The sequence below is a fragment of the Alosa pseudoharengus genome, unplaced genomic scaffold (genome assembly GCF_046254945.1).
Source record: "Alosa pseudoharengus isolate Yale_2024_CS ecotype anadromous, Long Island Sound unplaced genomic scaffold, YU_APseudo_1.1 YU_APseudo_1.1_scf_16, whole genome shotgun sequence".
Classification (NCBI taxonomy): Eukaryota; Metazoa; Chordata; class Actinopteri; order Clupeiformes; family Clupeidae; genus Alosa; species Alosa pseudoharengus.
In genome coordinates, this window is record NW_027468630.1 from 2443445 (window position 1) to 2470286 (window position 26842).

At 41.1% G+C, this 26842-nt stretch overlaps 1 protein-coding gene across 1 annotated transcript; it reads right to left on the reverse strand.

Annotated features, from left to right (window-relative positions):
• Positions 1-747: 747 nt before the first annotated feature.
• Positions 748-26577, reverse strand: pepd (peptidase D). The gene is made up of 15 exons (XM_076286669.1): positions 26334-26577; positions 23570-23753; positions 21287-21414; positions 18894-18957; positions 16031-16078; positions 15263-15324; positions 14536-14580; positions 11504-11579; positions 10887-10933; positions 3397-3465; positions 2965-3042; positions 2360-2508; positions 1931-2115; positions 1587-1778; positions 748-1300 (listed from the first exon to the last, which is right to left on the reverse strand). The coding sequence occupies exons 1-15, from the start codon at positions 26348-26350 to the stop codon at positions 1154-1156; spliced, it is 1491 nt and encodes a 496-aa protein (XP_076142784.1). The 5' UTR covers positions 26351-26577; the 3' UTR covers positions 748-1153.
• Positions 26578-26842: the final 265 nt, after the last annotated feature.

A 26842-nucleotide genomic window follows, 5' to 3' on the forward strand; every position in this document is an offset into this window, starting at 1 on the left:
ACATGGGATCATAAACAGTATTAAGGTTAGAATTATATTCAGGATTAAACTCATGTCTTATAACCATCAGTTTCTTATAGACTAATCTCCTCTGGTAACTATTCTACTGTAAGGGGTCAGCTTGGTTCAGTTCAGTCCGGTTGAGTTCATTTCTCAGCATGTAGTTGTATGACTCATGAGATCCAGCTGAGTCAATTAGACCGGAATTTCATTTTCTGTTGCCAAAGGTCAATGAATTAGTCAAGATAATTTAATGAGAAAGGTCTTTCAGTGCAGGTAAAAAGAAGCCTAATCCTGAACTGATCTCAAAGCCCTTCATTAATCTACAGATTATTTCTTTAATTACATTTTGTGAAATGAACTCACTCATAGGCCTTTTCCATCAGCGGAGAACTGTCCCTGTTTTGGATCATGCTCCAGATGCTGAACCGTTTTACACCAAATATAAATCGGTTCAGAACCTGAAAGTTGCAGGAGCTGGCATCATTTTTTTTTCTTTGAACCGAAGGGGATTCGACATTCAACAGGTCCAATATGGACGCTACACCCTCTGTTGATGACCCCTCCAAGGTTCCGATCAGAACTGGAAACGCAGGCTGTTTTACTATAGCACCAAGTTTCAAAGAATACTGAACGGAACCGGTTCTCTGTTGGTTGAAAAACGCCCTAATTTGTTATGGAATAGCTCCTAAAGGTAGACATTACATGTGGGTTACCAGGGCATCTAACATAAGACAACAGCTCACAGATGCTGCAGAAATAGTTTATTAATAAATGGTTAACATATTGATAAGCAATATTAATTAAGCAATTAATTGGCATATAAATTGGGTTCAAAGACAAACACATGTAAACGATACAAATCAGAAAAATAATCATTTAATACTGTTCTTTATGGTAGAGCTTCATACTTCAAATTTGTCTTTTTGTTGGTGCTAGATGTAATGCCATAAGAACTATTGAGCTGTAAAGAAACTTACAGTAAGAGCTGAGTGAATGAACTGGCATTATAATAAAAAAAAATGTTAGGCATCATTTAATTTTAATTTCATGACAGTCACAGTATAGATCTGGAAATCAAAGCCAACTTCCCTTTCAGACAAGCGGTAAAAACCCAAGGAGTCAGGGGAGAGAGCAGTTCCAGCCTGCCCCCTCACAACTTCTGGGTGATGGGACTGAAGGATTTGGGGTCAGCCCGAGCCTCCTCCATGAACTCCTCGATCTCCTCAACGGTACGCGGGACGCAGGTGAGCAGCTCCATTCCGTCTGCGGTCACAGCGATGTCATCCTCAATGCGCACCTGTTGGGAAGATAAAGAGGACAATAACCGGTGACTCAGACCGTCATACCATTCCTCAGAGATTTACACACAACGTCACAAGAGTGCAAGGTGACAATACTATTAATATAAAAATACACAGGAATGTTTAGACAGACATGATTCTCAAGAAGTTCATTGACACCTGTTGTTTTGTTTTAGAGACCGACCTTCCTAAAGAATGCTACTACATAAGGAGATGTACTCTCTGTGTGTGTGTGTGTGTGTGTCTGGCATTCCCAGAATGACAGTGTGTGAGCACTCTCACCCCTCCAAAACCACGGAAGCGAGGCAGCACGTCGTTGTTGATGAAGCAGCGCTGTGCTGGGGAGGCCAGAGCCTGATCCAGCAGGTGGTTGATGAAGTAGATGCCCGGCTCCACAGTCAGGACCATGCGCTCCTGAACCAGGCGACCCATGCGCAGGCTTTTCAGGCCCGGTTCATCGATACGCTCCACTCCCTGAAACACAGGGGCCCAGGTACAGTTACAGGCATCAGCTCAGCAACCCTCTTTGCTATTTGAGTTCTTCTCATGTTTACAGCGGTAAGACTTTTAACTTTCCTTAAGAAAAATGTACAAATCTAACTGGGAAGCTCTTGGATGATACTTGCCTCAGGGTAGCCACCAACATCATGGACATCAATTCCCAGCAGGTGACCCAGACCATGGGGCATGAACACAGAGCCCATGTGCACCTTCATCATGTCCTCAACACTGCCCTTCAGGATGCCAATTTTCACCAGCTCCTCGAGATGGACACGGTCAGCCAGACGATGCATGTCAGTCCATTTAACCCCTTCAAGCAAGTCAACCCAAATGACACTTATCACATCTTTTCATTTAATTATGCTTTCATAGGAGAACATATTTATAGTCATTAGTACAAGTGCTACATTCTTTTTTAACAAAATCAGTAATTATGCAAAATTTCATACAATTTAGAATTCAACCCGCTGAATTAATGATCAACATCAACATTAATTTGAAGAGAAAAACATCTTTAAAATGTCTTATAAGCTTAAGAGCTCTTCACCTAGTACCTGGTTTAATGGCGGCCATCACAGCCCGAGAGGACATGAGCACAGCCTCGTAGATGGCCTTCTGGTCTGGCGTGAACTTGCCATTGGCTGGAAAAGAGCAGGTGATGTCGGAGGAGTAGCAGTAGTACTCTCCACCCATGTCAAACAGGCTGTGAAATAAAAAATAAAACAAAACAGAAACTATTTGATTTAGCCTAATTTAAAGAGCTATTTCCAACACCAATCACAGGGAGCCTGACTTATAAAGATGGTAAACTGCAGAGCAGTTTAAATACAGGGAAGAAGGCCTCTCAGATCTACTATTGTGGTGTGAACATGAGCTCTTTAAAGTGCTGCTTTAAATCTCCATCAACACGCCCACTGAACAGGCTATGTAAGATTCATGAGAGATTACATCTGTGTTTCCTCTTGCGATAAAATCAGACATGAGAGATTGGTGAACCTCTGCCCTCATAACACCACGGAGGGGTGAAACACTGACCGAATCAATCATACAAGTACACTTAACACTAAAACACACAAAACAGTTCACAGGGTCCTTTAAAAAGTAAGACAATGATCTGACTGGTCTCAAAGTCTGTTGCTGAGTTTGTGTTTCAGCTCACCACATGTCTCCTTCATTGATAGTCTTGTCATTGGGAGCTCCGGCATGACCATAGTGGAGAACTGAACCGTTGTGTCCGCTGTCAATCAAACAAAAAAAAGAATCACGCACAGGTCACAGATAGCCTTGGCTTTAATACACCAATAAGGAGTCATGACTTAAAAAGACTACAGAGCTCAGGTGTGAATCTAAAACACTGACCACTTCGAAGAATCGAAGAATGATAATAGCGTTCTATCTAGTAACAAAATTGGATCTCTGCAGTAATCCTCACTGAGTAGCAATTAAGATGAGACAGTAATGGTGTGGTGAATTGAAATAAAGGGTCAAAGGTCAAACACAGAAACTACACCTTCTCAAAGTTTATCAGTGAATCCAGCTGCATGTTGTGGGGATACACTTGAAAGGCAGCACTTTCTGGATGAAGCCTTACCTTCCACAGATGCATGTGTAGGAGACATGTCGCATTCCCCCACGAGAGTAGCAGTAGTGCTGGAACAGACTGCAACACAGAAACACAGATGCACACACTCACACACTGCAGTTAAGACACCTCAGGGCTCTCGTTTGAAACTTCCTGGACTGAGTGAGTGGAGGCGTCGTTTCTGTTGGCGCACCCAGTTCATTAGCAGCTCAGGGACATCATCTCACAGCATATGCACAGACTGTACAAATGTGTTAGACTATGATTTGGAGAGAGTAGTTCTATCAAACAAAAACTGAGAATGAGAAATATTATTCATATTATTTTAGGCCCCAGCGGCTACTGTGTGCTAACAGAAATACTTCGAAAAATGACATACTGCCAAATATTTCAAAAACTCAAGCTATTAACAACAAATATTTCCTCCACCATCAATTATCCTTGTGTACCAGGAAATACGTCATCAGACTTTATGACAACCAGAATCCAAGTAGAAAAATTGAGAGCTCAAGATCTATGACAATAGATTCAGGATTAGGGTGACAAATACATTGTGAACATGTTTCAGCAATAAGGGAAAAGATACTTATTTACACCACGAGACTAACATTACCTGGTTATGATGGATTTAGAGAGATCTAAACAAATCTGAGGACATGTGGGAAAACTCTGCACTTCTCTTAGTCAATCTGAGCTGTGCAGCAGCCTCACTGAAGACTCTTAACTCACTCTACACACTTAAACAGCCACATTCTCAAACACATGCAAAAATCCCTCTCCACCATCTGGGAAAATGGTGTGAAATATGGAGAGTGTCACATTCACAAACAGCTTGTGAGGAAACATGGAGAGAGGGAGAGAGAGAGGGGAAGATATCAGTCGGGCGGAATGAGTCAGCCTCACTCCTCCCCCAGTGAATGAGAGGAGGCGTCTTTCTGTGGAAAAGTGCTGGGGCTCAATTAGGTAGTGAGGTGGTTAGGGTTTGCTATCTGTGCACATGTCCTCAGCCACCAGGATGAAGGTGCCAGATAGTGAGCTGGTGAGGGTTTGCTATCTGTGCACATGTCCTCAGCCACCAGGATGAAGGTGCCAGCATCAAACAGGAAATGGACTCTTATGAGTGCACACAATAATGGATTCTCACACATCCTTACAAAGGTTTGGTTTTAAGAAAAGGACTCAACTTTGGTAGATTGATTGAACACATTTGACCAATGACAAAACACTTGCATCTCTATGACGGACCCTCATAACACTGAAAACAGAGCTGCTGAAGCTCAAATAGGATTGTGTGAACAAACTTGTTGTATAGGTGAACTTTAATGATATAACTACTGCAAGAACACAGCATGGCTTAACATCTTCAAAGTAAACATTTCACTTGTATTTAAAATGCAGCCTAATGTTAGAGCTTTTATTTACTAGATACAGTAAACAGCTTAAAATATCCATTGCTGACCATCAAAGGAAATCAAAATCATCAGGTCACCTTTTCAAAGGAAAATTTTGAAAAAGAAAAACTGAGGGAACTAAGAAGCGGAAACATTAATGTCTGATGATCCACCAGTGTTGACCACAAGTGTCATGCTCTCCTCTGATCTTCAGCAGCAGACGAACAACTTCACCGTTTCACCATTTAGAAATATTATTGTCAACATTTTGATAAATATTGATATTGATATTTTATAATTGCCCAAAGATTAATGAGGACCAGACTGTTTCCCACCCATCTACAAAGCATTGATCCTTGACCACAGGGCAATTATTCCTGGACCTTTAGTCAGTGTCAGAAAGATCTCACTCAAATTCTGCAGATAAAAGTTCACTGTGGGCGCCTGTCACCTTGAGAAGGTCACAGTGAGTTTTAATTGGCAGACTTGTGTACACTTGTCATGCATGTGACCCCAGCTGAATTTTAATGCAGAATCTCAAACCAAGAGGACAGACTGATGGTCTAGCAGTCATTAGTCTCTCAGTTTGGTGTGTAGATAACCACTGAGAAGTGTCAGTATATAGCAAATGGATTTTACTAGTCTCTTCTCATAGGCAAATTATTATAATATGGAAAGGTCTTTAAACTTATATGACAGCCTTGTTAAAATGCACAATCAGGGTGTCTGTTTGCAGCTGTATTTCTGTGATGAAAGCCGTTTATAATGCAAACAAGAAATAATTAAGACCTCAGACCGCCGCCTCCCTCTGCCGGTGCCATGAGTGATGGTTGTGCTGCCCTGACAGCAGACAGATTAACCCCAGCGCTTACACACGGCTGCCTCCCAGGACATAAATCCTCAGAGAGAAATTCAGGCTGATCTGGGAGAACAAGGCTGCCTGCCGTGTTCAGCAATTAGGGAATATTTTGCCTGTTGCACGGTCAGCTGTCATCAAATTAATTATGTCAGTGTCAGAACTCCAATTGCAATTCTCCAACCTCATACACTTGTGGAGATGGAGATGCTCATGTGAGTGCATGATCAAGCATCTTGCATTAACTAGGACCACATGTAAGCAGTGGAGCATGATGTTACATCAACACAAACAGAAAGATAAGACAGACAGCACCCACAGACAGGGAAACACACACACACACACACAGAGTACTCAGCTGTGCCGAGCTGAGCTACTGGTGTGTCCTTTCCTCAAACCCTCAGCAGGCTCCGCTTCAAACTGCTTTCATGCTGCCGCAGTGGCCCAGGCCTGTCTCTCCTGAGGGGGCTTTATAAGCACTTCCACGTGGCACCACTGGCACATGTGCCCGCTCTGCTGCCCTCTGCCTCTACAGATGCCAGGGCTGGAGATGGATTTTCCACAGCCGGCCCCTGGGACGTGTTTCCATCTTATTACTATCCCAGAGAGCCTTGCTGCTGACTCCGTCCCCGACAAACATAGCCATGCACCGGCAGCAGCGTGACCTTGAGGGCAGCGCAAACGACCTTGCATCCTCCGCAGGGGCCACTCCCATCCTGCTGCCGTGGTAACAAGCATCAGGACGAGCTTTGATTAATGCTTCTGGCCCACTCCGGCAAGACCCAGGTCCGCCCCTGCCCAGAACCGCTCCTCTGCAACCCGTCTTGGACCGGCCAGCGATGGAACTGGACAGCAGATTTATCAGCGGCAGCAGCCCCAGAGCAGCAGAGAGGGGAGAGGAGCTGGACCGGAGGGGCTCTGCACCACATACTTCTACCTTCACAACCACAGGCCTCCACCTCTCTGCAGCCCACTAACTTATGGAGGAAGCAAAAACTGCGTAGTTTAAAGCATAACTAAGAAAAATGTCCATGACTAAATATTCCATTCTTTTCAAAATGTAATTGTGTTCTGTCTTTGCAAGTTCTTCAGTGTGACCTGTTTTAAGTAACGGATTTAGGAGAAATTCCTAAAAAAAAAAAAATGGGCATGCCAGTCGTAACATAAGGACTGTTAATTGGTTTTGCCTAAGAGTAATTCAGAAAGGCTTGTAGCGTTAAAAGCAGCATCTAAGTCTGGGACAACTTAGAAGTAGTCAAGAGGACTCCTAACTCACTAAGACCTATTTACAAACAATTGCAAACCAACTCTTTGTATCATTTAATGTATCAATATTTAAAATGTACATGCAGAATCACAGGAGATCTCAATCGCGAGGGAATAACTGTGCATTATAGAGTTTAGAGGACCTGTCACTCATCACCCAATCACCGTGGTCACTGCAAGTTAGCTTGCGCATGAGAGACGTCCACCATAGCAACGGAGCTCTTGTCTTATGAGTTGTCATTTTCCCTAAAAAACTAAAAATTGGTCTCTGCAGCTTTGTGAAAATGTTTTAAGAGAAGTTTAGTAAGAAAAGAAAACTTTTAGGAGTACTAGCAGCAAGATAAAAATGCTTTGTGAATATAGGCCCTGTTATCTTTCAGGACAGAAATAGCCATAGCCATGACTGAGAAACTCATTTAAGGATCAATAAATGACAAGGATGACAAATGGGATGAGGAAAATACAGCTTAATTAAATTCACATTATTTGAACTGAGAACATTAAGATTGCTCCAGTACCTCTCCTGGGAAAAAAATCAAAGCAATTTAAAACATGAGCAATGACACGACTATTCCTGGAGATCAGCATGCTTATGCAGAGGTGCCTTTAAAAAGCTGTAGCTCTCACTGCTAATCCAAACTGCTAGTCAGCCACTCAGCAAACGCCAGCCATCTCACTGCTTTTGAAATGCACAACCATCTGCCCGTCCTGTCAGTGCGGCCGGTATGAGTCAATTTAACACAATTTGTCTCACAGGGAAGCTAAATGTAATCTTGTTCGTGCTGGCAAACAGAGGAGTGTGTGAAGTTAGCAGAGCTCATTTGTTATGTTAGTGTACTAGCAAACAGAGGAGTGTGTGAAGTTAGCAGAGCTCATTTGTTATGTTAGTGTACTAGCAAACAGAGGAGTGTGTGAAGTTAGCAGAGCTCATTTGTTATGGGAGACATGGTCTGTCAGCGGAGGGGCTCATGACACATTAGTCAATGTTAGTTTGGTTACACTTTACTTGACATTATTACACAGCTCTTCAGAGTGCTGCAGAATGCTCTATTCACTTGAATGGGCCTTCCCAACGTTCGGTGGTCTGCTAATTCTCAATAACAGACTGTTGCTAAGTATAACAGACCGCTTTCAAGGAAAATGGGCTTTGTGCTTTTAATTTACGTCTTTCATATTACTGCGCAAGGACAGGAACATTCAAAAGTGAAAGCAGACGGTTGATCAGCTGTGTTCTAAAAGAATGTTTGATTCAAGTTCAGCGTGTGCTGTTGCGAACTATTTGTTTCTCACCAAAAGCCACGATGATACGGTAACAAATAGGCTATAGCTGTGGGGAGTTTATTGTTTCGTTTTGGCAAGTAGCCGTGTAATAAGCGGGATAATGTATAGAACGGCGGTGATTATTATAAGACCCCTCCACGTCCGGTTCGCCCTGTCGGGACTTATTTTCCCAATAATGACCGGCATTCTATACATTATCCTTTACGTATCGACAGTGACATGACACTGTCATGATGTGTCATAAACAAGTCATAAACGTTAATGACATAACGCTTCTGTTATTAAGTGACATTTGTTTTTTGTCATAACAAGTTAGGGTTAGGTAGGAGTAAGGGTTAGTGTTAGGGTTCATGTGTCATGACAGTGTCATATGTTCATGACCGTGTCATGTCACTCTTATGTCGATACTGTCAAGTAAAGTGTTACCGTTAGTTTAAAGTTAGTGAAGACATTCAAGAACTATATCCCAAAAACCCACCACTATTTAGATATGGGGTCATTCCGTGTGAAATCACCCAATTTCAGCGCAATTTGGCAGGTGACCCTCTCCGAAAAAAATCACAGGTGTTTGTAGACCAAATCCATGCATAGATCTTAAATAGTATATCTGTATAACTAATCGTTGCAAAACTACAGCCCTTTGAAACTTCAAGTCATTTTAAGCATTGTGGTGAACAATCCTTTTTGTTCAACTTCCAGCATTATTGGCTCTTTTGGTATTTCACACACATTAGTGAAACTATGTGAATAGAAGTACATTTTCCTGTTGAATTAAAAAATCCAATCGGATCAGACGTATCTTGTATACTTTCCCCTCTGCAAAGCTCTGAAAATGGCTATAAATTCATAATGTGAAAAGACATCATCACCTTTTTATGGGCTTCTCATTCAAAAAGTATGTGACACAAATTCATCAGATTTTGAAACTGTGTGTTTTGATTGGATATGTGCAGCAAACAAGTGACTCTCTTACTCTTCCATTGACTTCCATTGTATTAAAAGAGCACCACATGTGGTGCAAAGTGGTACTGCAGATAAAGTACAAATTCAGTGGATTTATAGACAATATTTGTAAAAAATCATATCTCAATGAAGAAACTCAGCAACAAGCCCACATTTTGGGCAGATGATCCTCACATACAGAATGATATATGGTAAAATTTAAAAAAAAATCCTGTTAACTGTCCACGTGGTGAAATGAGAAGATGAAAACAGGCTTTTTGAAAATCAAGCCCAATTTAATAAAAATGCTCTGACAATATGATAATGTTAACAACCAAAGTTAATGCATGGACATGACCTTATAATCCATACATGAGTGGGAAAAAAATCTGATGAATTTGTGTCACATACTTTTTGAATGACAAGCCCTCAAAGGTGGTGATGTTTTTTCACATAATGAATTTATAGCCATTTTCAGAGCTTTGCAGAGGGGAAATTACACAAGATACACCTGATTTGATTGGATTGTTTAATTCAACAGGAAAACGTACTTCTATTCACATAGTTTCACTAATGTGTGTGAAATACCAAAAGAGCCAATAATGTTGGAAGTTGAACAAAAAGGATTGTTCACCACAATGCTTAAAATGACTTGAAACTTCAAAGGGCTGTAGTTTTGGAACCATTAGTGATACAGATATACTATTTAAGATTTATGCATAGGTTTGGTCTACAAACACCTGTGATTTTTTTCAGATTTTTTGGGAGAGGGTGACCTGCCAGCCACTGGGTGATTTGACACGGAATGACCCTATGTTCTCATGAACAATTCCTGTTTGCTTCATCTTCAAATTAATTTTGATGGTATATGGTCACATGAAGGGCAGATTCACGCTGTTCTAGTTATATATACATGCATCATCTAGTTATACATATGCATCATCTAGTTATATATACATGCATCATCTAGTTATATATACATATGCATCATCTAGTTATATATACATATGCATCATCTAGTTATATATAGACATATGCGTCATCTGAGCGCTACTTATGGCTCTTCCCTGACAAATAAGTTTATGAAAATATTTTCAATACCATAATAACCAGCTGCTGACACACTACATTTTGTGTGTGTGTGTGTGCGTGTGTGTGCAAGAAAGAGAGAGAGAGTAAGTGTGTGTGTTAAAGGAGTGTTATGTGACCGCAACAGTAGGCTGTCACAGTCCATTATGTAAACGTTATACATTTTACAAATGTATAATGTGTATAAACGCATGTCAAAAACGTAGAGTCTGCAATGGACTCACTAGTCACTACAAGCCCCAGAGTGCAATCTGTCTCTCTGCCCTTTCACCCCTGCTGTCTGCTTCTAAAGAGAGCTGCTATTTCTGCTCTCCTCTCAGTGTCCGTTTGGGGAAAGGAGAGGAGAAAATCCCACTGGAACGCCACAGCTTATCTCCAGCTTTGTTTAAAGCAAAAAACAGATCTGAGTGAACTGCTCCAAGGCTGCTGGGCGTAATGAGTGGCAGGGTGTGTTATCAGCTGTAGCTCCAGTGTAGAACAGCTACAGGATCACACACACACACACTCAGAGATAGGAGAGATACTGTGCCTCTGCTAGCAGAGCTTACTGAAGAGATTATCTCACAGGCATATGGGGACAATAGGGTATACTTGTCACTGATGGCCTTTATGTAAGTGATGCTGTACTCATAAACATTTTTTAAAAGATGTTAAATAAATGTAAAGGGACATACCTCTCCATTTCATATTCCTTCTGGCCAGGCCTCACATGCTTCATCACCTGTGGAGGAGAACTGGGGTCAAGTTATTCAGAATAATAGGATGATATTCTCATTATGTCAGCAACTCTGTGTTAGTGAGGCCAGTTTGGTGTGAGTCATTCCTGCTTTAGCTGTAGGCTAATGAAACAAGCACATATCTCACACAGACACAGAGAGCACACAAAAAAGGGGAATGTTGAGTGTGAGCGAGCAATTGGAAAATGAGGGGAAATTGTCTTCAAATTTCACACTATTTTATCCTTCAGAAGAGTGTGATCCACTTGAGCTCACTGAGCTGCTGGCTCTCTGACAGAGAGGAGTTTAAAGAGAGAGAAAGAGAGAAAAAAAGAGAGAGAAAAAGAGAAAGAGAAAGAGAGAGAGAAGTTTCACTAGAGCTTTCTATTGGTTGCCATTTGTTTGGCATTTCCTGATTGGAGGCCTTAAGGGGCAGATCCACGGTTATGTGCATCCACGAGTTCATTCACTAAGTGGCGTCTCCAGAGTGGCATTTCCCATAGACTGGCACGAGACAATTAACAAGTAATACAAATAATTAATAAGCACACACACACACACACACACACACACACCTCTTTGTGGGCCTCGCTAGAGATGCGGTTGGTATAACGAAGGACCTCCAGCTCCATGTCGGTCTTGAGCAGACGGCTATTGGGAAGGACAAAAAAACAAAACACATTAATAAAGACTATTTATCCTCCTTCAACCTTCCCAGCTGACCATGCAGTCAGTCCTCCAGTGCATCTGCATCTCAAGCAGTGCCAGCAGCTCTCAATTCATACAATACAAAGAGAACTGCGTTAGTTCTGAGTTAGTTACTTCAAAGGAACCTCCATGTGCAACAACCCAGATAGTTTTTGTAGATATTTCATGAACTACTTACTACCCCCCACACACCCACTCCACCCCCGCCCTTCATGATCTCTGCCTGCTCCCAAAATACGCCCTCAACACTCAACGGCCGCACAAAATATTCACACCGAGACAGCTCACTAACATCCTCACTGGTCTGTCTAATAAACAGAGCAACAGATACATCTTTATCTTCAATCATGAATGTTCTGAGGCTGTCCACAAATAGCACCCAGCTGTGAGATCGCATCACTTGTGAAATTCTAATAAACACCTTTTGGGATGAATGACTCACCGTGCCGGCAGGTGCACAGAGTACAGTAACACACGATTTTAGTCATCGCTATCTGACTGGGATGGGGGGAATGAACCCCCCACACCACACACACAGGGGGTGTCAGAAATCTCATTAGCGAGGTGCATTTCTTGTTGTCTATTCTTGGTCAACTCTCTGTCAACATTTACTTCAACTCAATTAACTGAATGACTCACAGACAAACTGTCAAAGTTACATTTTGAAACGTGGGAAAAGTCACATCTCTTTGAGACATGAGACAGTATAACTCATTTGGTTTCGATAGGGACCCATATTAAGCACACATACAAATATGCAGTGTTGCTGCATTTGTTTAGTGGTGGAAAACTGATGTTATGGTCATGACTTGAGGATATGTGGTGGGCTTTTGAGTTTTGCGAGAGGCTTGTTCATCTGTAATAGGCAAGAGAGGGAGAAAGAAATGGAAAGCTTACAGCAGACTGAGGAGCAGCCATAATGAAATGGCTTCAGGAAGCAGTAATAAGATCCAGAGCCTAATACCAGGGGCAGCCAGGCGAGCACGAAGACCATTCCAGCTGAGCAGCCTGGCTTATGGCTCTGCCTGGGAGGCCGCACACACACAACCCAGAGAAAAGCCCTCGTCTCTGGAAGCGCACATGAAATTACCCCACAAGGAAGCTCTGGACACCGCTGTCTAGGCTTGGCTAACATAAAACACACACTGCCTGGAGACCATTTTTAATGTTTTCAGTTTAATGTACAAAGACAACAATATCCCATTGATACAGAAATTGAAAACAGCAGGCTTGCAGAGTCTGCAGAGTCATTTCCATATATATGCCCTGCTGTGAAGTACAAGTGCAACCCACCCTTGTCTGACATTTAGCACAAGAATTCAATATGTGCTTAAGTTCACCAAGAGTTGTATAATCTATCACACACACACACACACACACACACACACACACAGAGAGAAAGTAGGCAACACTGAGACCACTCAAGAAAATGCTACGCTCAGACAAAGAAACCTAATCTAACCAACAATTTCTTCTTCAGTGGACATCCTATTTTACAGACACTGCCTCCGATATTCTTTAGGGCGATCCCAAAGTGCCTCTCCACTCAACACAGCCATCTTAAAGTGACAACGCTAACATTGAGTATAAGTATATATACTCTTTTGATCCCGTGAGGGAAATTTGGTCTCTGCATTTATCCCAATCCGTGAATTAGTGAAACACACTCAGCACACAGTGAACACACAGTGAGGTGAAGCACACACTAATCCCGGCACAGTGAGCTGCCTGCAACAACAGCGGCGCTCAGGGAGCAGGGAGGGGTTAGGTGCCTTGCTCAAGGGCACTTCAGCCGTGCCTACTGGTCGGGGTTCGAACCGGCAACCCTCCGGTTACAGGTCTGAAGTGCTAACCAGTAGGCCATGGCTGCCTCATAAGCATCTCTCCGAAACTCCAGAGACACAACAGAGTTGCAGCTGGTCCGCAGACAGCTATATTTGCCAAGAGGGGGCACAGCAGAGGACATGTAAAGACAATGTCAGATAATCTCCGCTGCGACAGACCCACACAAGCACACAGCCCCACGACAAGGCAGGAGAGCAACTCTGAAGCGACCTACTCAACCTACTCAAGCCCACTTCACTCCACTTCATTGTGTGTGTGTGTGTGTGCGCGCGTGTCTTGTGTGCAGAGTATTTCACTTAATTTGACTGGCTTTTGATCATTACAATATTTTGATCATTACAATATCTTTAGAAGGGGTTTGATGTCTGAGGCTTTCCATAACAGCACAGTCAGTCACTGAAACTCATCCTCCTCTAAAGTGCTACCAGGTCTATTTAAAGCCTGTATACAGTAGAATTTTCCTCCTACTGTGGTCTGTGAAACTTCAAAATCAAAATGTTGAATGGATACAGAAGTTGATGGTAAAATAAACTTTTTCATATCAAATATAAGTCACATAGAAACAAGCACTACTGTGAATGAGGCTTCATAAACTAGCAGCAATGTAGTACACACACATAACTTTCTTTTGATGCTTCAAATAGCATTAATTTATTTAACGCATTTGATCTTAAATGAAAGCATCCAAAGGATATAAAAAACCTACAAATTGGTGAATAATGAATGGCTACTTTGTCAGATCTTTTGAGGAAACATTATCTGCCAGTCAATTATGTTTTACCAATAACAAAGACAAATGTTAGTATCTGACTTTCTAATTATTTAGATCCTGTTGAGAACACCACCAGCATTCAACATGCCCATGTCCCTAATTCACTCAGGTTCAAATTTACACATTTCTGATATTTGCCATACAATCCAAAAACACTGAAATAACCCAGACATTGTCTTTATTACACCGTCCACTAAGAAAAAATATAAATGTTGCAGTACACAGAGCGTGGTATATAAAACAGATCTGTTGTCATTTTCATGAATACAAAAGCCTACTTACCATTCCACAATTACAGGGTGCAGGAGGGTGTTGTTTACTTTGAATCTGTAAATGTTGAATGTATAATGTAAAAACAATGTACCATAATAAGGAAACTTCATTCCACACATTTTAAACAGAGCATGTCCTACTCCTTCTGTCAGTGTATATATTCAGTTATCATCTGCTGAGTAGTATATAACAGGTCAAACAAAGTCACGCTCCTGTGTGTAGCTGCAGATAAGATCAATGCTTTGCTATACCATGGAAAGAAAGGCATCTAGGGCACACAATTCCCTTTTCGTAAATTTGAACTTTTTTTGGGGAATTTAGCTTATATATTACCCTGTAACCCATTACTAGTGAATTATGCTAAGCTAGGCTAATGGTATCGGGTTATCTACGCTCAGAGAAGAGAAGGGTATGTATCCTCTTATCTCATTTTGGGGTATGGTAAATAAGCATGTGAGGAAAATTTCAGCATAAACCATGTAGTTTTCAGGTACAATGCAAGTGGCATGAAATTCAAACATGTGCTTTCTGAAATAGGCTTATTCAAAAAATGGAGAATGTCTCCTACAGTGGATAAAGTTATTTCTGCTACATAACAGCCAGAAACAAACTGAATTACAATCACATTCTACAGCTTTCTACAGCATTCACAGCATAGCTGCTAATATGAGTGGAAATGAGCTTGGAAAACAATAGATGATTAGACTAATGAATATTTGATGCTACTAAAACCTACTGGCTGATTCCTTCAAAGGAGGCTTCGCGACAGGTACTCCCACTATCAGTATTCACACCGCGCTGCAGAAGAAGAGCAAAAGGAAGCAGAGCAAAACAAAGACATTTCAGAGGAGGCTTTCAAGTCCTTTATGATGCTCATCCACTGAGAGAATACAGAGACACACAACGGATAGCTGTCTGCCTACATAGGATGCCAAATGAACTTATTCCGATTTGTGACAACAAACCCAGTGAGGCTTGCCAAGCAAGCAACAGTGATGTTGATGGTGGAGACCGTTTCATCTCTAGAGATGCCAAACCATGCGGTGAGGAGATTTCTGTGCAAGCACTACATGACACACTAAGTGCACACACATGGAATATGTAGACCACTTTAAGATCCACTTTTGCTTTTAAAAAGTTGAAAAAAATATTGAAATGACATGTGGATAATGTGAAACATGAATATAAGATACATGTATTTCAAGTCTTTATAATATCCTCCTCCACTTCTTCGGCCTCTGGATTTTTAACAATATACAAATCAACACATAATACTTAAGCTTATTTTGTAAATCTATTGGATTAAATGTGTGAGATGGGGAGTACGCTTTTGTTAAAAATGCATCAGCCAAATGTAATGTGTTGATGATTTCTTTGTGAGAATTTCAAAGTGTGCTCACATCATGTCATGCCCTCAGTTAATTTCCTTGATAAAGACTACAGCAGCTACTGCTACAAAAACACTGAGGGGGTTGGAGGGATACCCCAATAGCAGTGAACCTACCAGAGTAAGGAGGGCCGCTGGACTCCGCTTGGCCAGAACATCAGCAATCTGTGGAGCAGAGCAGAGCAGATGAGAGATCAGAGAGGACAGACGTGAAGCATCAGGGAGGCTGAGCTTGTTGCCTCATTATTCTGTGCTGTGGACAGGAAGGCATCATCAGCACAGCGGACAGAGCAGTCTTGATGGAGAGAACAGGAAATGACAAAACTCAGATGAGTCCAGCAGACTTTATCAAAGCTCTGTAGTCCGCTTATGCCTTAAATGAGACAATGACTCTCAGCAACACAAAGCAGAATTTAGGAAAAATGAGCCATGGGATCCAGTGCACACACACACACACGCAGACACATACGCACACACGCACGCACGCACGCTCTCTGAATAAAGCCATCATGGACACACATATAACTCAAAAACTGAAATCAAATCAATGCTTAAAGCTCAGACTGCAAAATCCTCTTTAAAATCCCTCCATCTCATCTAAACATTTCTGCTGGATGTCTTTTTAACAGCTCTCTTGCAGACAAACTATGACAGTTACTTTTTTCATATCCTAAACTGGAAATCAGAGTAAAGAGGTGATGGCTGTTTGCCCTCACTTTCTAAGCCGTGCCTCACACAGTAATGAATGAGAAAGGGCCAGACATGAAAGCAAATGAAGCCTGACGAAGCTTTCATCTCAGTATTAACAAGTCCAGCCACAGCCTCTGATTAATGGCATGAAGATGCATGATGATACATACCACACTTAATGTTCCAAAGCCAAATTACAAGCTGTAAACAATATAAAAGCAATGAAGCTCCTCATTCAGAGGAGCAACATATTAGGAGCAGGATGTGTGACATTCAGACTTTGAAGCGCTTTCATAGTTTCTGTACGTCCTAATGAGCTCTGATCCATCACTTTGAAAATAAAAATGATCAGTTTCACATGTTTAAAGAAGGCTTCTCTGGGGGCAGCAAGTAGCACACCACACAGACCTGAGTGCCCACGAGGAGCCAGGTCCAAACCCATCCTACTAACGACAGCTAAACGGGGGTCGCTGTGACACAAGCGGCTGCAGTTTCTGCAAATCTGACCCGTGGTCATTTCCTAATACCACCCCATCTCCCTCCCTCCCACTCACCTTCTGTCATTTTTCACTGTCCTATCTGAATAAGGGCAAAAAGAAAATAAACAGCTGCTAGAAAACTCTAAACTAATTACAAAATAAATCTGTGAAGTGAAGATCGAGGTTTAGTGGACAATTCTATTTCCTTGAGATGTAAAAACACAAAACCTGGCACCAAGAGAGCAATTTGTGCCATACCATATATAAATGTAGCATTCATGTTACTTGTGGGAAATGATTTAATCGCACTTATCCAAAAGAGGCATGAAAGGTAATGAAAAACTGATGCATGAGTGAAAATGAACAAACTAATTTTTTTCTCTTAAAAATTGCATGGGGACAAGAGAGAACTGCTGACTTTTAGGGATGCTCACTGGCATTCACCATTTATGAGGCAATCTGAGGATGTTTCTCTGGTGAATGAGTTAGATTCCAGAGCAACTTGACAGCACGGGTCACGAGCAATGGTCCCAGATCCAATCACTCAGGTGATCCCTCTGACAACACCCCCAGCATGAGGAAGGAACCGGCTAAGAGGCGTGTTTCCCTGGAAACTGGCCTACTCAGAACCTCTTCAAAGAGGGAAAAAAGGGCACTGGACTTGCACCACTCCCATTCTGTTGCACCACACTCATACAAAGGAAAAGTTCCTTCGATGCTGAGGATAGAAAGTCTTATCTGGATGCATACCTGTGTATACATCACGCATGTATCCACAAACTAATAAACTGGTAAACTCAGTGTGGCCCTGGTTTCAAAAGTAGGACAAAAAAGGCAAAGGAGTTGCATCACTCCCATTCTGTTCCTCACCACAATATTTCAAAGCATTTTGACTCTGATGCTTTGATGCTGAGGACAGAAAGGTCTTATTATGGATGCATATTGCATAACTGTAACACACAATGCATCCATGCTGGTAAACACAGCCTTGGTCTGGCAACTGATTCAGAACCTTCAGAATACATTCACCTACTAATTCAGAATAATGCAGCTACATTACAAGAATAATGTATTAATGCAAATTCAAATACTAGCACAAACAGGGTCACATTTCTACTGCAGCACTGTGCAGTTATGTCTGCCATTGCCCATGAAATAAAACCTTACTGTGTTACTGTGCCTAGTGAAAATATGCATGTGGTACACAGTATGAAACAAGAGGAGAAATTGCCTATAGGTGGCAGTGGCTGGTCTTTGTTTCTGAGTCATGTTTAATGTTGTCTAACATCAGTTATGCTCAGTGGTTCCCTTTCCTCTGAAAACAGGTTAAGCAGGGCGGGCTGATGGGCTTTTATCTCAACGCTGCTAATTAGCGGTTAGCCACACTGTGACAGGAATAAATGGGTATCCAGAAATGACATGCTAATGCACACTCATAAGGCTTTGACAAACGCAGAACAAAGCAGGGAGGCCATTTAAAAAAATACATTTTTTAAAAATCAGGATTTCATAGGATGAAAATTGCTCAATTTAACCCATTCAACTCAACACCATCTACTGTTTAAAATGATCTAAGGCCAATGCTGACATATAGTGACCGTGTTGGAGGTCACCAAATGACAACTGATGTGGTGATTGAAACTCCTCATACACTGAAGTTTATGTCCCATCCCTTCGCACCCAACTCAGCCCCACTCCAATCCCCCTCCCATTTTTAGCTTTTTTTGTTCAAAATTATGCTTTGGAGAGGAGTTCAGAGGCTCAGAGCTGAGGCTACAGTTACACTTTAAAGAGCAATCTCTCATACTCACATCACAGGTGTAGTGCACTTCATCAACATCGTATTTCTCCTTGTAGTGCTCCCTTGGATAGATCCTGTCAGCAGACATCAGAGAGACGCTTTTTAATGAGCTGTTCTGGAGGGAGTGTTTAAACTGCATTCTTAAACTGCATTAAACTGGATCTGTTTTACACTAGTTAGCTTTCCTTTGGGGCCTATAGAGCGTTTGATGAATCTAAAAGACTACACTACCCAGGAGAGTTCTAGTACTCTAAAAAAATAGGAAAAGATTACCATAACACTATCACATAATATGCTGTTTTTTCTAAACATAACATATGGTCACACCTAGGCTTGGGTATCGAATATCGAGTATTGGTTGGAACCGGGACTATCTTTGCGATTTTCCCGGAATCGTTCAAAAGTTTAAATTTCGATTCCTACTTTCGATTCCCAGTCTGCCGACAGGAAGAAGAAACGTCTGAACACCAACGAAGAAGCGCATAGTTAATAGAATTAAAATTCATGGAGAAGGTCAGACTATTTCATTCAGAAAGCAGGGTTCCCGAGGATCCTTAAAAAGTCTTAAATAGGCTACAACTGAATTTTCGAAAGAGAGGTATTAAATGTGCGTATGGGACCGCCAGCGAGTGCAAGAGAGCGAGTGATGTCTCCATCCAGTTTCGTGTATTTAAAACGCAATTGTATACGTGATAGGCTATTAGGCTACGGGAGGAAGTGTAGTGGTTGCAGAGTGAAGATGTTTTTCACGGGTTTGGTTAAAGGTGTGAAAACGGTAATAATACAGTAGGCCTATGTACAAAATAATATGCCTGGCGTTTTCGTGGTGTAGCTGAGGCCTGAGAGATAGACAGGGTAGCCTACGTGGAATGAGGGAGCCTACGGTAGAATGAGCGGGAGAAAGAGTTGGTAAGCCAGTTAGCGATAGGTTGGCCATATGTTCGAATTTAGGCCGGACATATGGATTTTAAAAGCCCTGTCCGGCGTCCGGCGCAGCCTCAAGCCGGACGTTTATTTGTTCTCCTTTTTGGAGTTGCGCTTGGCATCTAAAGTCTTTGCTCGGACGCAGCATCGTTTCACAAACTATGGACGCGAAGACTGCTGGTGAAATTATGTGCAGTGCTTCGCAATCAGGAGGAAATACTGTATACCGGTATGTTAAGTTGATCTGTTTGCATCTTTCCAGCGTGTGTTGCTGGCCTAGCATAGGGAAGAAAATATCTGTCTTAAGTTATAATAGCCTACCTGTAATATCTGCCAGCAGCTTGCTTGCCAGCGTTTCCCAGTAGGCTAGGCCTACTTAGCAAAAGTTGTGAAATATAACCGCATATGCTTTGAATGTCGGCGACTGCTACATAAAAATACGTGCGTTCATAACGTGCGTGCTTGAGATGAAACCAGCAGTTTTCAGCAGGATCATGCGAAGAGGACCTGTCTCTTAATTAATTTAAAACAAGTCAATGGTTTTACAATGTTTCAGTCAAGCTTTGGTTGGTTTAGATACAACTGGTATGCAAAATGTAAAGTAGTGGATTAACTTTAATTTGCTGTGCTGCATATGGACAATAGATGCACATAGTAAATTATATAAAGTAGGCTTATTAAAATATGTAAATAGCTTAGTTAACTTTGAAAAAAATATTTAAGGGAATCCAGTCCAGTGCACATGTCTTTGGCAAGTAGCCCTAGGCTACTACAGACACAGGTGAAGAACAGCCTCAGCAGTAAGCAAAACCAAATATGTACAGTACAGCCAGCTTCAAAAGCAAGCAGTCCAGACCCTAAAATTGGGCATTTATAGCTGTGAAGGTAATTCACACACAATTATTTTCTTTCGCCAAAATATTTTTGGTAACTTCTGTAGACATCCAAAATGGGGTGGGGGTTAAAATTAGTAGGAAAAAAAAACTATTGCATTAAACAGTCTTATATATCTTTTTGCTGTGGTATAGTCTTAATTTTCATTTAGATGTCTTGAAAAGGTCTTTAAAAGTCTTTAAATTTGCACTTGGAAAATGTGCAGATACCCTGAGAAAGACCGTTGGTTAGCTAGCTCATTTAAAATATCCTAAACTTTTTTTGACCCTGCCTTTAAAAAAAAATCGGAATCGAGAATCGTTAGGAACCGGAATCGAAATAAGAAATCGGAATTGGAATCGGAATCGTTCAAATTGAAACGATACCCAACCCTAGTCACACCTATTAGTTAAGATTTTCTCAGGTTTCAGGAAAATTGTGTGAAACATTTGAAGAAAAGGAATAGTATATTAAAAGAATAAGAACAGTGCAAAAGCCACTCATACATTGTCATTCAGACATCAAGTCATTTCAAAAGAATAATAATGAAAGTGTGAAAGATCCCAGTTCCCTCAGCTGCAGAAAGGATCAGAAGAGAAGACTCACTCTCCCATCCAGGTGGCATAGCTGTCGGGCAGCTTAGGGACGAAGAGCAGGGATTTCCCTGACTCCACGTGGATGGCTCCAAAGCAGTCGGCCTCGGTCACCCCAAAAGCCCAGTGGAAGAAGGACTCCTGCAAACCAGAACAGCAGACACAGACAGTCAGGACTCAACAAGGCTCCAGCTCTGAGAGTGGGTCTCCATGTCAGATCTCAACAAACCCACAGGGATGTCCCCAAAGCTGCTTCCCTAAGGCTGGCACAAGGCATGCCCTTATGTGACACCATACAGTGCCCTCAAGTCAGTGGAGGAGGAAGTACTGAAACTACTTAAGTAAAAGTCCAAATAACCAGAGAAATATTTATTCTAGTAAAAGTACCACAATGACAACCCTACTTAAGAAAAAAGTGCCTGCTTTTAAATGTACTTTAAGTATTAGAAGTAAAAGTATTTGCAAAATGATTTATTATCTTAATGTCTATATTATAAAAAAAAAAGGCTAATGCAATTGTGCTTACCATCTGTGATCATAAAATGTAAGAGAACAGAACAATGGTGTTGTAGAAATGTAGTGGAGTAGAAAGTATAGATAATAGCTGCAAAATGTAATGAAGTAAAAGTCAAAAGTATGCACTATAGTACAGATACATAGAAAATGTACTTAAGTACAGTAACAAAGTATTTGTACTTTGTTACATTCCACCACTGCCTACAGTATCACTCACACCCACTATTTTAGTATGTTTTATCTTCTACTGTCTGTATTGTGCAGTGGAGTTTTTTATATGTATATACTTATATTACTTTTTCTGCTGTGAGTGAGTAAGTGAGTGAGTAAGTGAGTGAGTATGTATCTATCTATCTATGAAACAATAGTTATATTTTATTCATCCATGCATAATTTTTTGACTATGGTCTCTGAATATTTTCACACCAAATGTAGGGTTAGGGCTGCACAGGCAGAGCTCTACGAGCTGGCCTATAGGGGGATGTGAAGATGCTGACTACATCTTCCCTGTTTTAGGACACAGTTTTTAATTCAATGCACTTTTGCACATGTTGTCAGCATGTTAGCTGACTAACTGTCTGCAGGTGATGGTGATAATTGGGCCACACCCATTGTGGTGGTCTTTTAAAGGGCCAGGGGTGTTGGTGTGTGAGAGACTGATTGATGGGCAAGTTATTGTGTGTTGTCCATTTTTAAACATTTGGACAAATTAAAGAAAGAAGATGTTTTCTACCAAACAATATCCTGTTTTTATCTTGTTAAAAAACAAGATGGTGGACACATTGTTCACAGGGGAGAAGAGACTGAGAGCATTATTGGGTGAATGAGAGAAAAACGGGAACAAAAACAGCCTGCTGCAGCCTGGAACAGGCTGTTTTGTTCGTTTTTGGAGCCCGGGCAGTGTATTCAGGGGACAGGCAGCTAGCGGATCATGAGGAGATGTTTGCTGTATGCTATAAAAAAAGCTTTAGCTTAGAAACCATGTAACATCGCTTAGAGCACCTTTAAAGTTTAATGAAAGATTATGCAGCTAGATAGACTAGCTGTCTTTAAGGAGGGTGTGTCTGATGTGTTATGGATGAAACCCTGGCCTGTGTATAGCATAGGGTTGACATGCTTTGATTCAGAGTATTGGAGGGTTGGACAGAACAGGGTGAAACAGGCACAGTAATATCTCTAGGTGGAAGAAAGAATATGTATTTCACCCCTCCAGTGAAACAACAGTCAAGGACACATTCATATCTATGTGGACTTTAAAATATTCTGTGGCACATCATAAATACTTCCCAATAAGAGAGAAAATATGCTTTCTGTGCTATCTACTGATATATGATTGCTTGATGTTAATGTGACTGCACTGTATATATTAAAGGTTGTATCAGTGATGGCGGGGTAACGCCACTTCTGTTGACATTCAAAAAAAACAGAGAGCTAGCTCGCTACTCCCTCCCCCTCCCTCCCGTGCAATTCAAACTCTACTGAACGTGCATCTCGTTGGTTATTGGTTGGAACACTTTATTTTGCCTTTGAGTGGTTGGCAACACTTGTTGGTAGCAATTGTTTTTGTGTACAGATCTCGGAGCCTAGGCTGCCTACAGAGACACGTTTTTTTGACGGCCTGCTTATGGGGCGGGCAGTTAGCAGATCGTTAGGAAAGATTAGATGAATGTGATCATTTATGTTTGGGCCTACAGTCTCTGATACAACCTTTAAGAGACACAACGTATGTAAGACAAATGTATGTAAACGGACGATGATGCTTTAATGCTGTGTCACCTACCTGTCTGAAGACGTCGTCAGTGTCTGTGCAGTATCTTTGCTTCTGCTCCCCTCCCTGCAGCAGCACCATGGACCTGGGCTGCACTCCATCAGTGGCCTTCAGGGCCTTGGAGAGGCGTCTGCGGTTCTCTGCAAACAGGGCAGCAGACACCCTCAGAGTGTCCTTCCCCAGCCAGAAGACTGCTCTGTAGACATAAGGAACACAATGAGACACAAGGGTCACTCAGTGGGCTATGGTTACCATTAGCTTATGGCAGTAGAATGGCACTGAAAAAGTTGATGATGAAAGCAAGGAGCCTGCACACCTTGATGGATTGCACTGCAGGTGCAGCTATTTCACAAAAAAAAACTATTTATTCAATTTTAGGATTATGGACTAAGTAGTTGTCTGTAGTTAATCGTCAGTAAAATGCAAGAGTCATTTATTTGCTTAGAAGACACATTGTAGACCCCTGATAGGTTCCCCAAAACCATGATCAATACTAATTTAATTACCATTAGGCCTATATCCAGTGATATAGCCTAGTCAATATAGCCTTTTAACAGGTAATGTAACCTAACCTACATTAATTATTTATCAGACATCACTCCAGATTTGTTTTAGACCATTTCAGAGACTTATTAGGATACATGACCCATAGCTTTCATATTAGATTAGATTAAAACTAGGGCTGTCAATCGATTAAAAAAAATAATCTAATTAATTACATACTCTGTGATTAATTAATCTATATTAATCACATATATAATTTTTGCTGAGAAAGTATTTTAAATATTTAAATTCAAATGAATCATTGAATAATCAGCATTAGTGACATTAAAGTTCAAGAACTCTTTTATTATTATTTTCACTGTTCAAATAATGGCCATAATAATCTATGATATGACCTAATATGTTTTTTCACATACAAGGCATTTCAGGCCACAGATATAACCTAGGGGACACAATGAAAATAAATGAACACTCCCCTCAATGTCAACACTATTTCTTTCCATTGATGTGCGACTTTAGAGTTGACAAACTCCGGTGACATGCAAATTCCTTGCTGCAGACATTGCAGAGGACTTTATTTTAATCAACACCATCAGGCCGTTTTTTAAAAGTAAATGTTCCAATCAATGATCTAGGCAGCACATTTTCTTCTCTCTCCTTCATTTTACAGTAATGGTTACTAACTAGAACGGCTCGGGGTCAAAGGTCATACGGAATTGTTTAATCTGCGCTTTAATCAGTTATTTTTTCTCAAATTAATTCATCGAAATTAATCAGTTATTTTGACAGCCCTAATTAAAATGAATGCAAACTGCTACCTAATTAAAGAACTACATCCCCCATGCTTTGATGGCATTGATCTGTTCTGCTAATTAAACAAACTTTCAAGCACTCCAGATGTTAAATTTCTACTACAAAAAAGAGAGACAGCAACCAACCTTTAGTCAAGGCCTACCTCCAGTACAACCTAAAGACGGAATACCAATCTTCCAGTACAATGACAGTTTAGTAGATACTGCCTAGTATGCATGGTAGCGTTTTGAGATCAATTCAGTCATTCTTACTAAATGCTGACCAAAAACTAGACTTCCAAATGGACAACATATGGGTTATTTTGGTCAGCACTATGTGAGTGAATGACCTTATTGTTAAAGGTCAAGTTGTTGATTTGTGCACTTTGTGATTTCTTGTTGCAAGATGGGGACTTCTACTTGTGTCGTTTAAACCTCAGAACATCATGTTGTTGAAGCTACTTCCTTATATCAATGCTGACTTCCACTTTATCTCCATCATGTTTCCCAGTAAGAACAAAGGCTACATTTCATCTGCATTTCTTAATTCATGACAGTACCTTATTACCACACTGGGGGTCAGCAACTTTTTTAAAAGCCACCAGTGGTATTTGTAGTTTATCAATTACCCAAGATGTGATCATGTGATTTAGACAGCTTGAAAAGTTAAAACAACAAATTGCCAGTGGTGTAGTTCAGATCATAATCCTGTACAAGGACAACTTGATCTGAGTCTGTGCAATGATCCAAAAGCACCGTCTACTAAGGCCAGGCTATGATAATTTCCAGATAAAGTAGTATCATATACTATAGTCTCTGATCTGAGATAAGGTGTCAAAACAAAGTGCAATGATCTGTAGTTAACTGCTGTGATCAAAGGGTAACTCAACACACCCTATACCACTCGCATTTTATTATCCAGAATATTCAAATATAAACTTTGGAGCCTTATAGGTAGGACTTCACCAGTAACTGATAACCGTTTGTCTGGTCCAATCTACAAGAGTCTAGATATTGGCGGTAGGAGACTAAAAATGCATTATAAATAGCCAGGGCAAACATAACCAACTCCCATTAAAAGAGAGCAATTAAATACACTAGTGCTGCCCTATGCACAAAAACACGATCATATGACAACGTGCTACGCAGATGACTTGCAGATAAGACTACAACTTACTCATTAACTAATGCATTTAAAACACGGAGGGTAGGTTTCCTAGAGAAAAAGTAACGCTTGCTATCCACGGTTATTTTAATCAGAAGTGTGACCAAACTAAGTTTGGCAACTTAGCCTAACGTTATGTTGCTGCTTTGACAGTAGAAGCAACACGAGAAGAAATTAGATTCCCTTCTAATAGAAAAGCTACTCCCTTAAGCGAAATAACAGCACAACGCACAGTCATAACAATCTATTACCATTCACACAATATGTTTGTGAATACACGCAGACAGTTTTAGGAGGAGAAGCAGAAACCACTCACCTCTGACTCGCGGCCATCTTGATTGCGTCAAATCATGTGAGTCGCATCAGCTGATCAGCGTCAAATGATTTACTGGCTGTTTCTTAAAGTCGAGGATCCTCGAGGATTCTTGCTTGGTAGCCTACTTGTGCAGGAAGCTTAGAGGCTAATAGAGTGTGATAGCCCTCATATAGCAGAAAGACCCAAATGCAATCTTTACACACTGTATGCTTCATCGCGATTCGCGAAGTGCTTGTGGCTAAAATAATGTAACAGGGCTGTGCCTGTTACTTCCTGTAACTGGGCATGCTGGGAGTGGGTTATGTTGTTTATGTTAATGTCTTTAAACTGTTGTTTGGGAATGTTTAATGTGAGGGGATGTTATTGTGTACATGTCGCATTCATAATGTTGAGGTGGATGAGTTAATTCACGTTGTTATGAGTTTGCCACCATTGTTATGGAAACTGGGGCAGAGATACCCCTTGCTGTTAGCATTGTGCTTTGTGATCTGTGAAAATAAACCTGATCT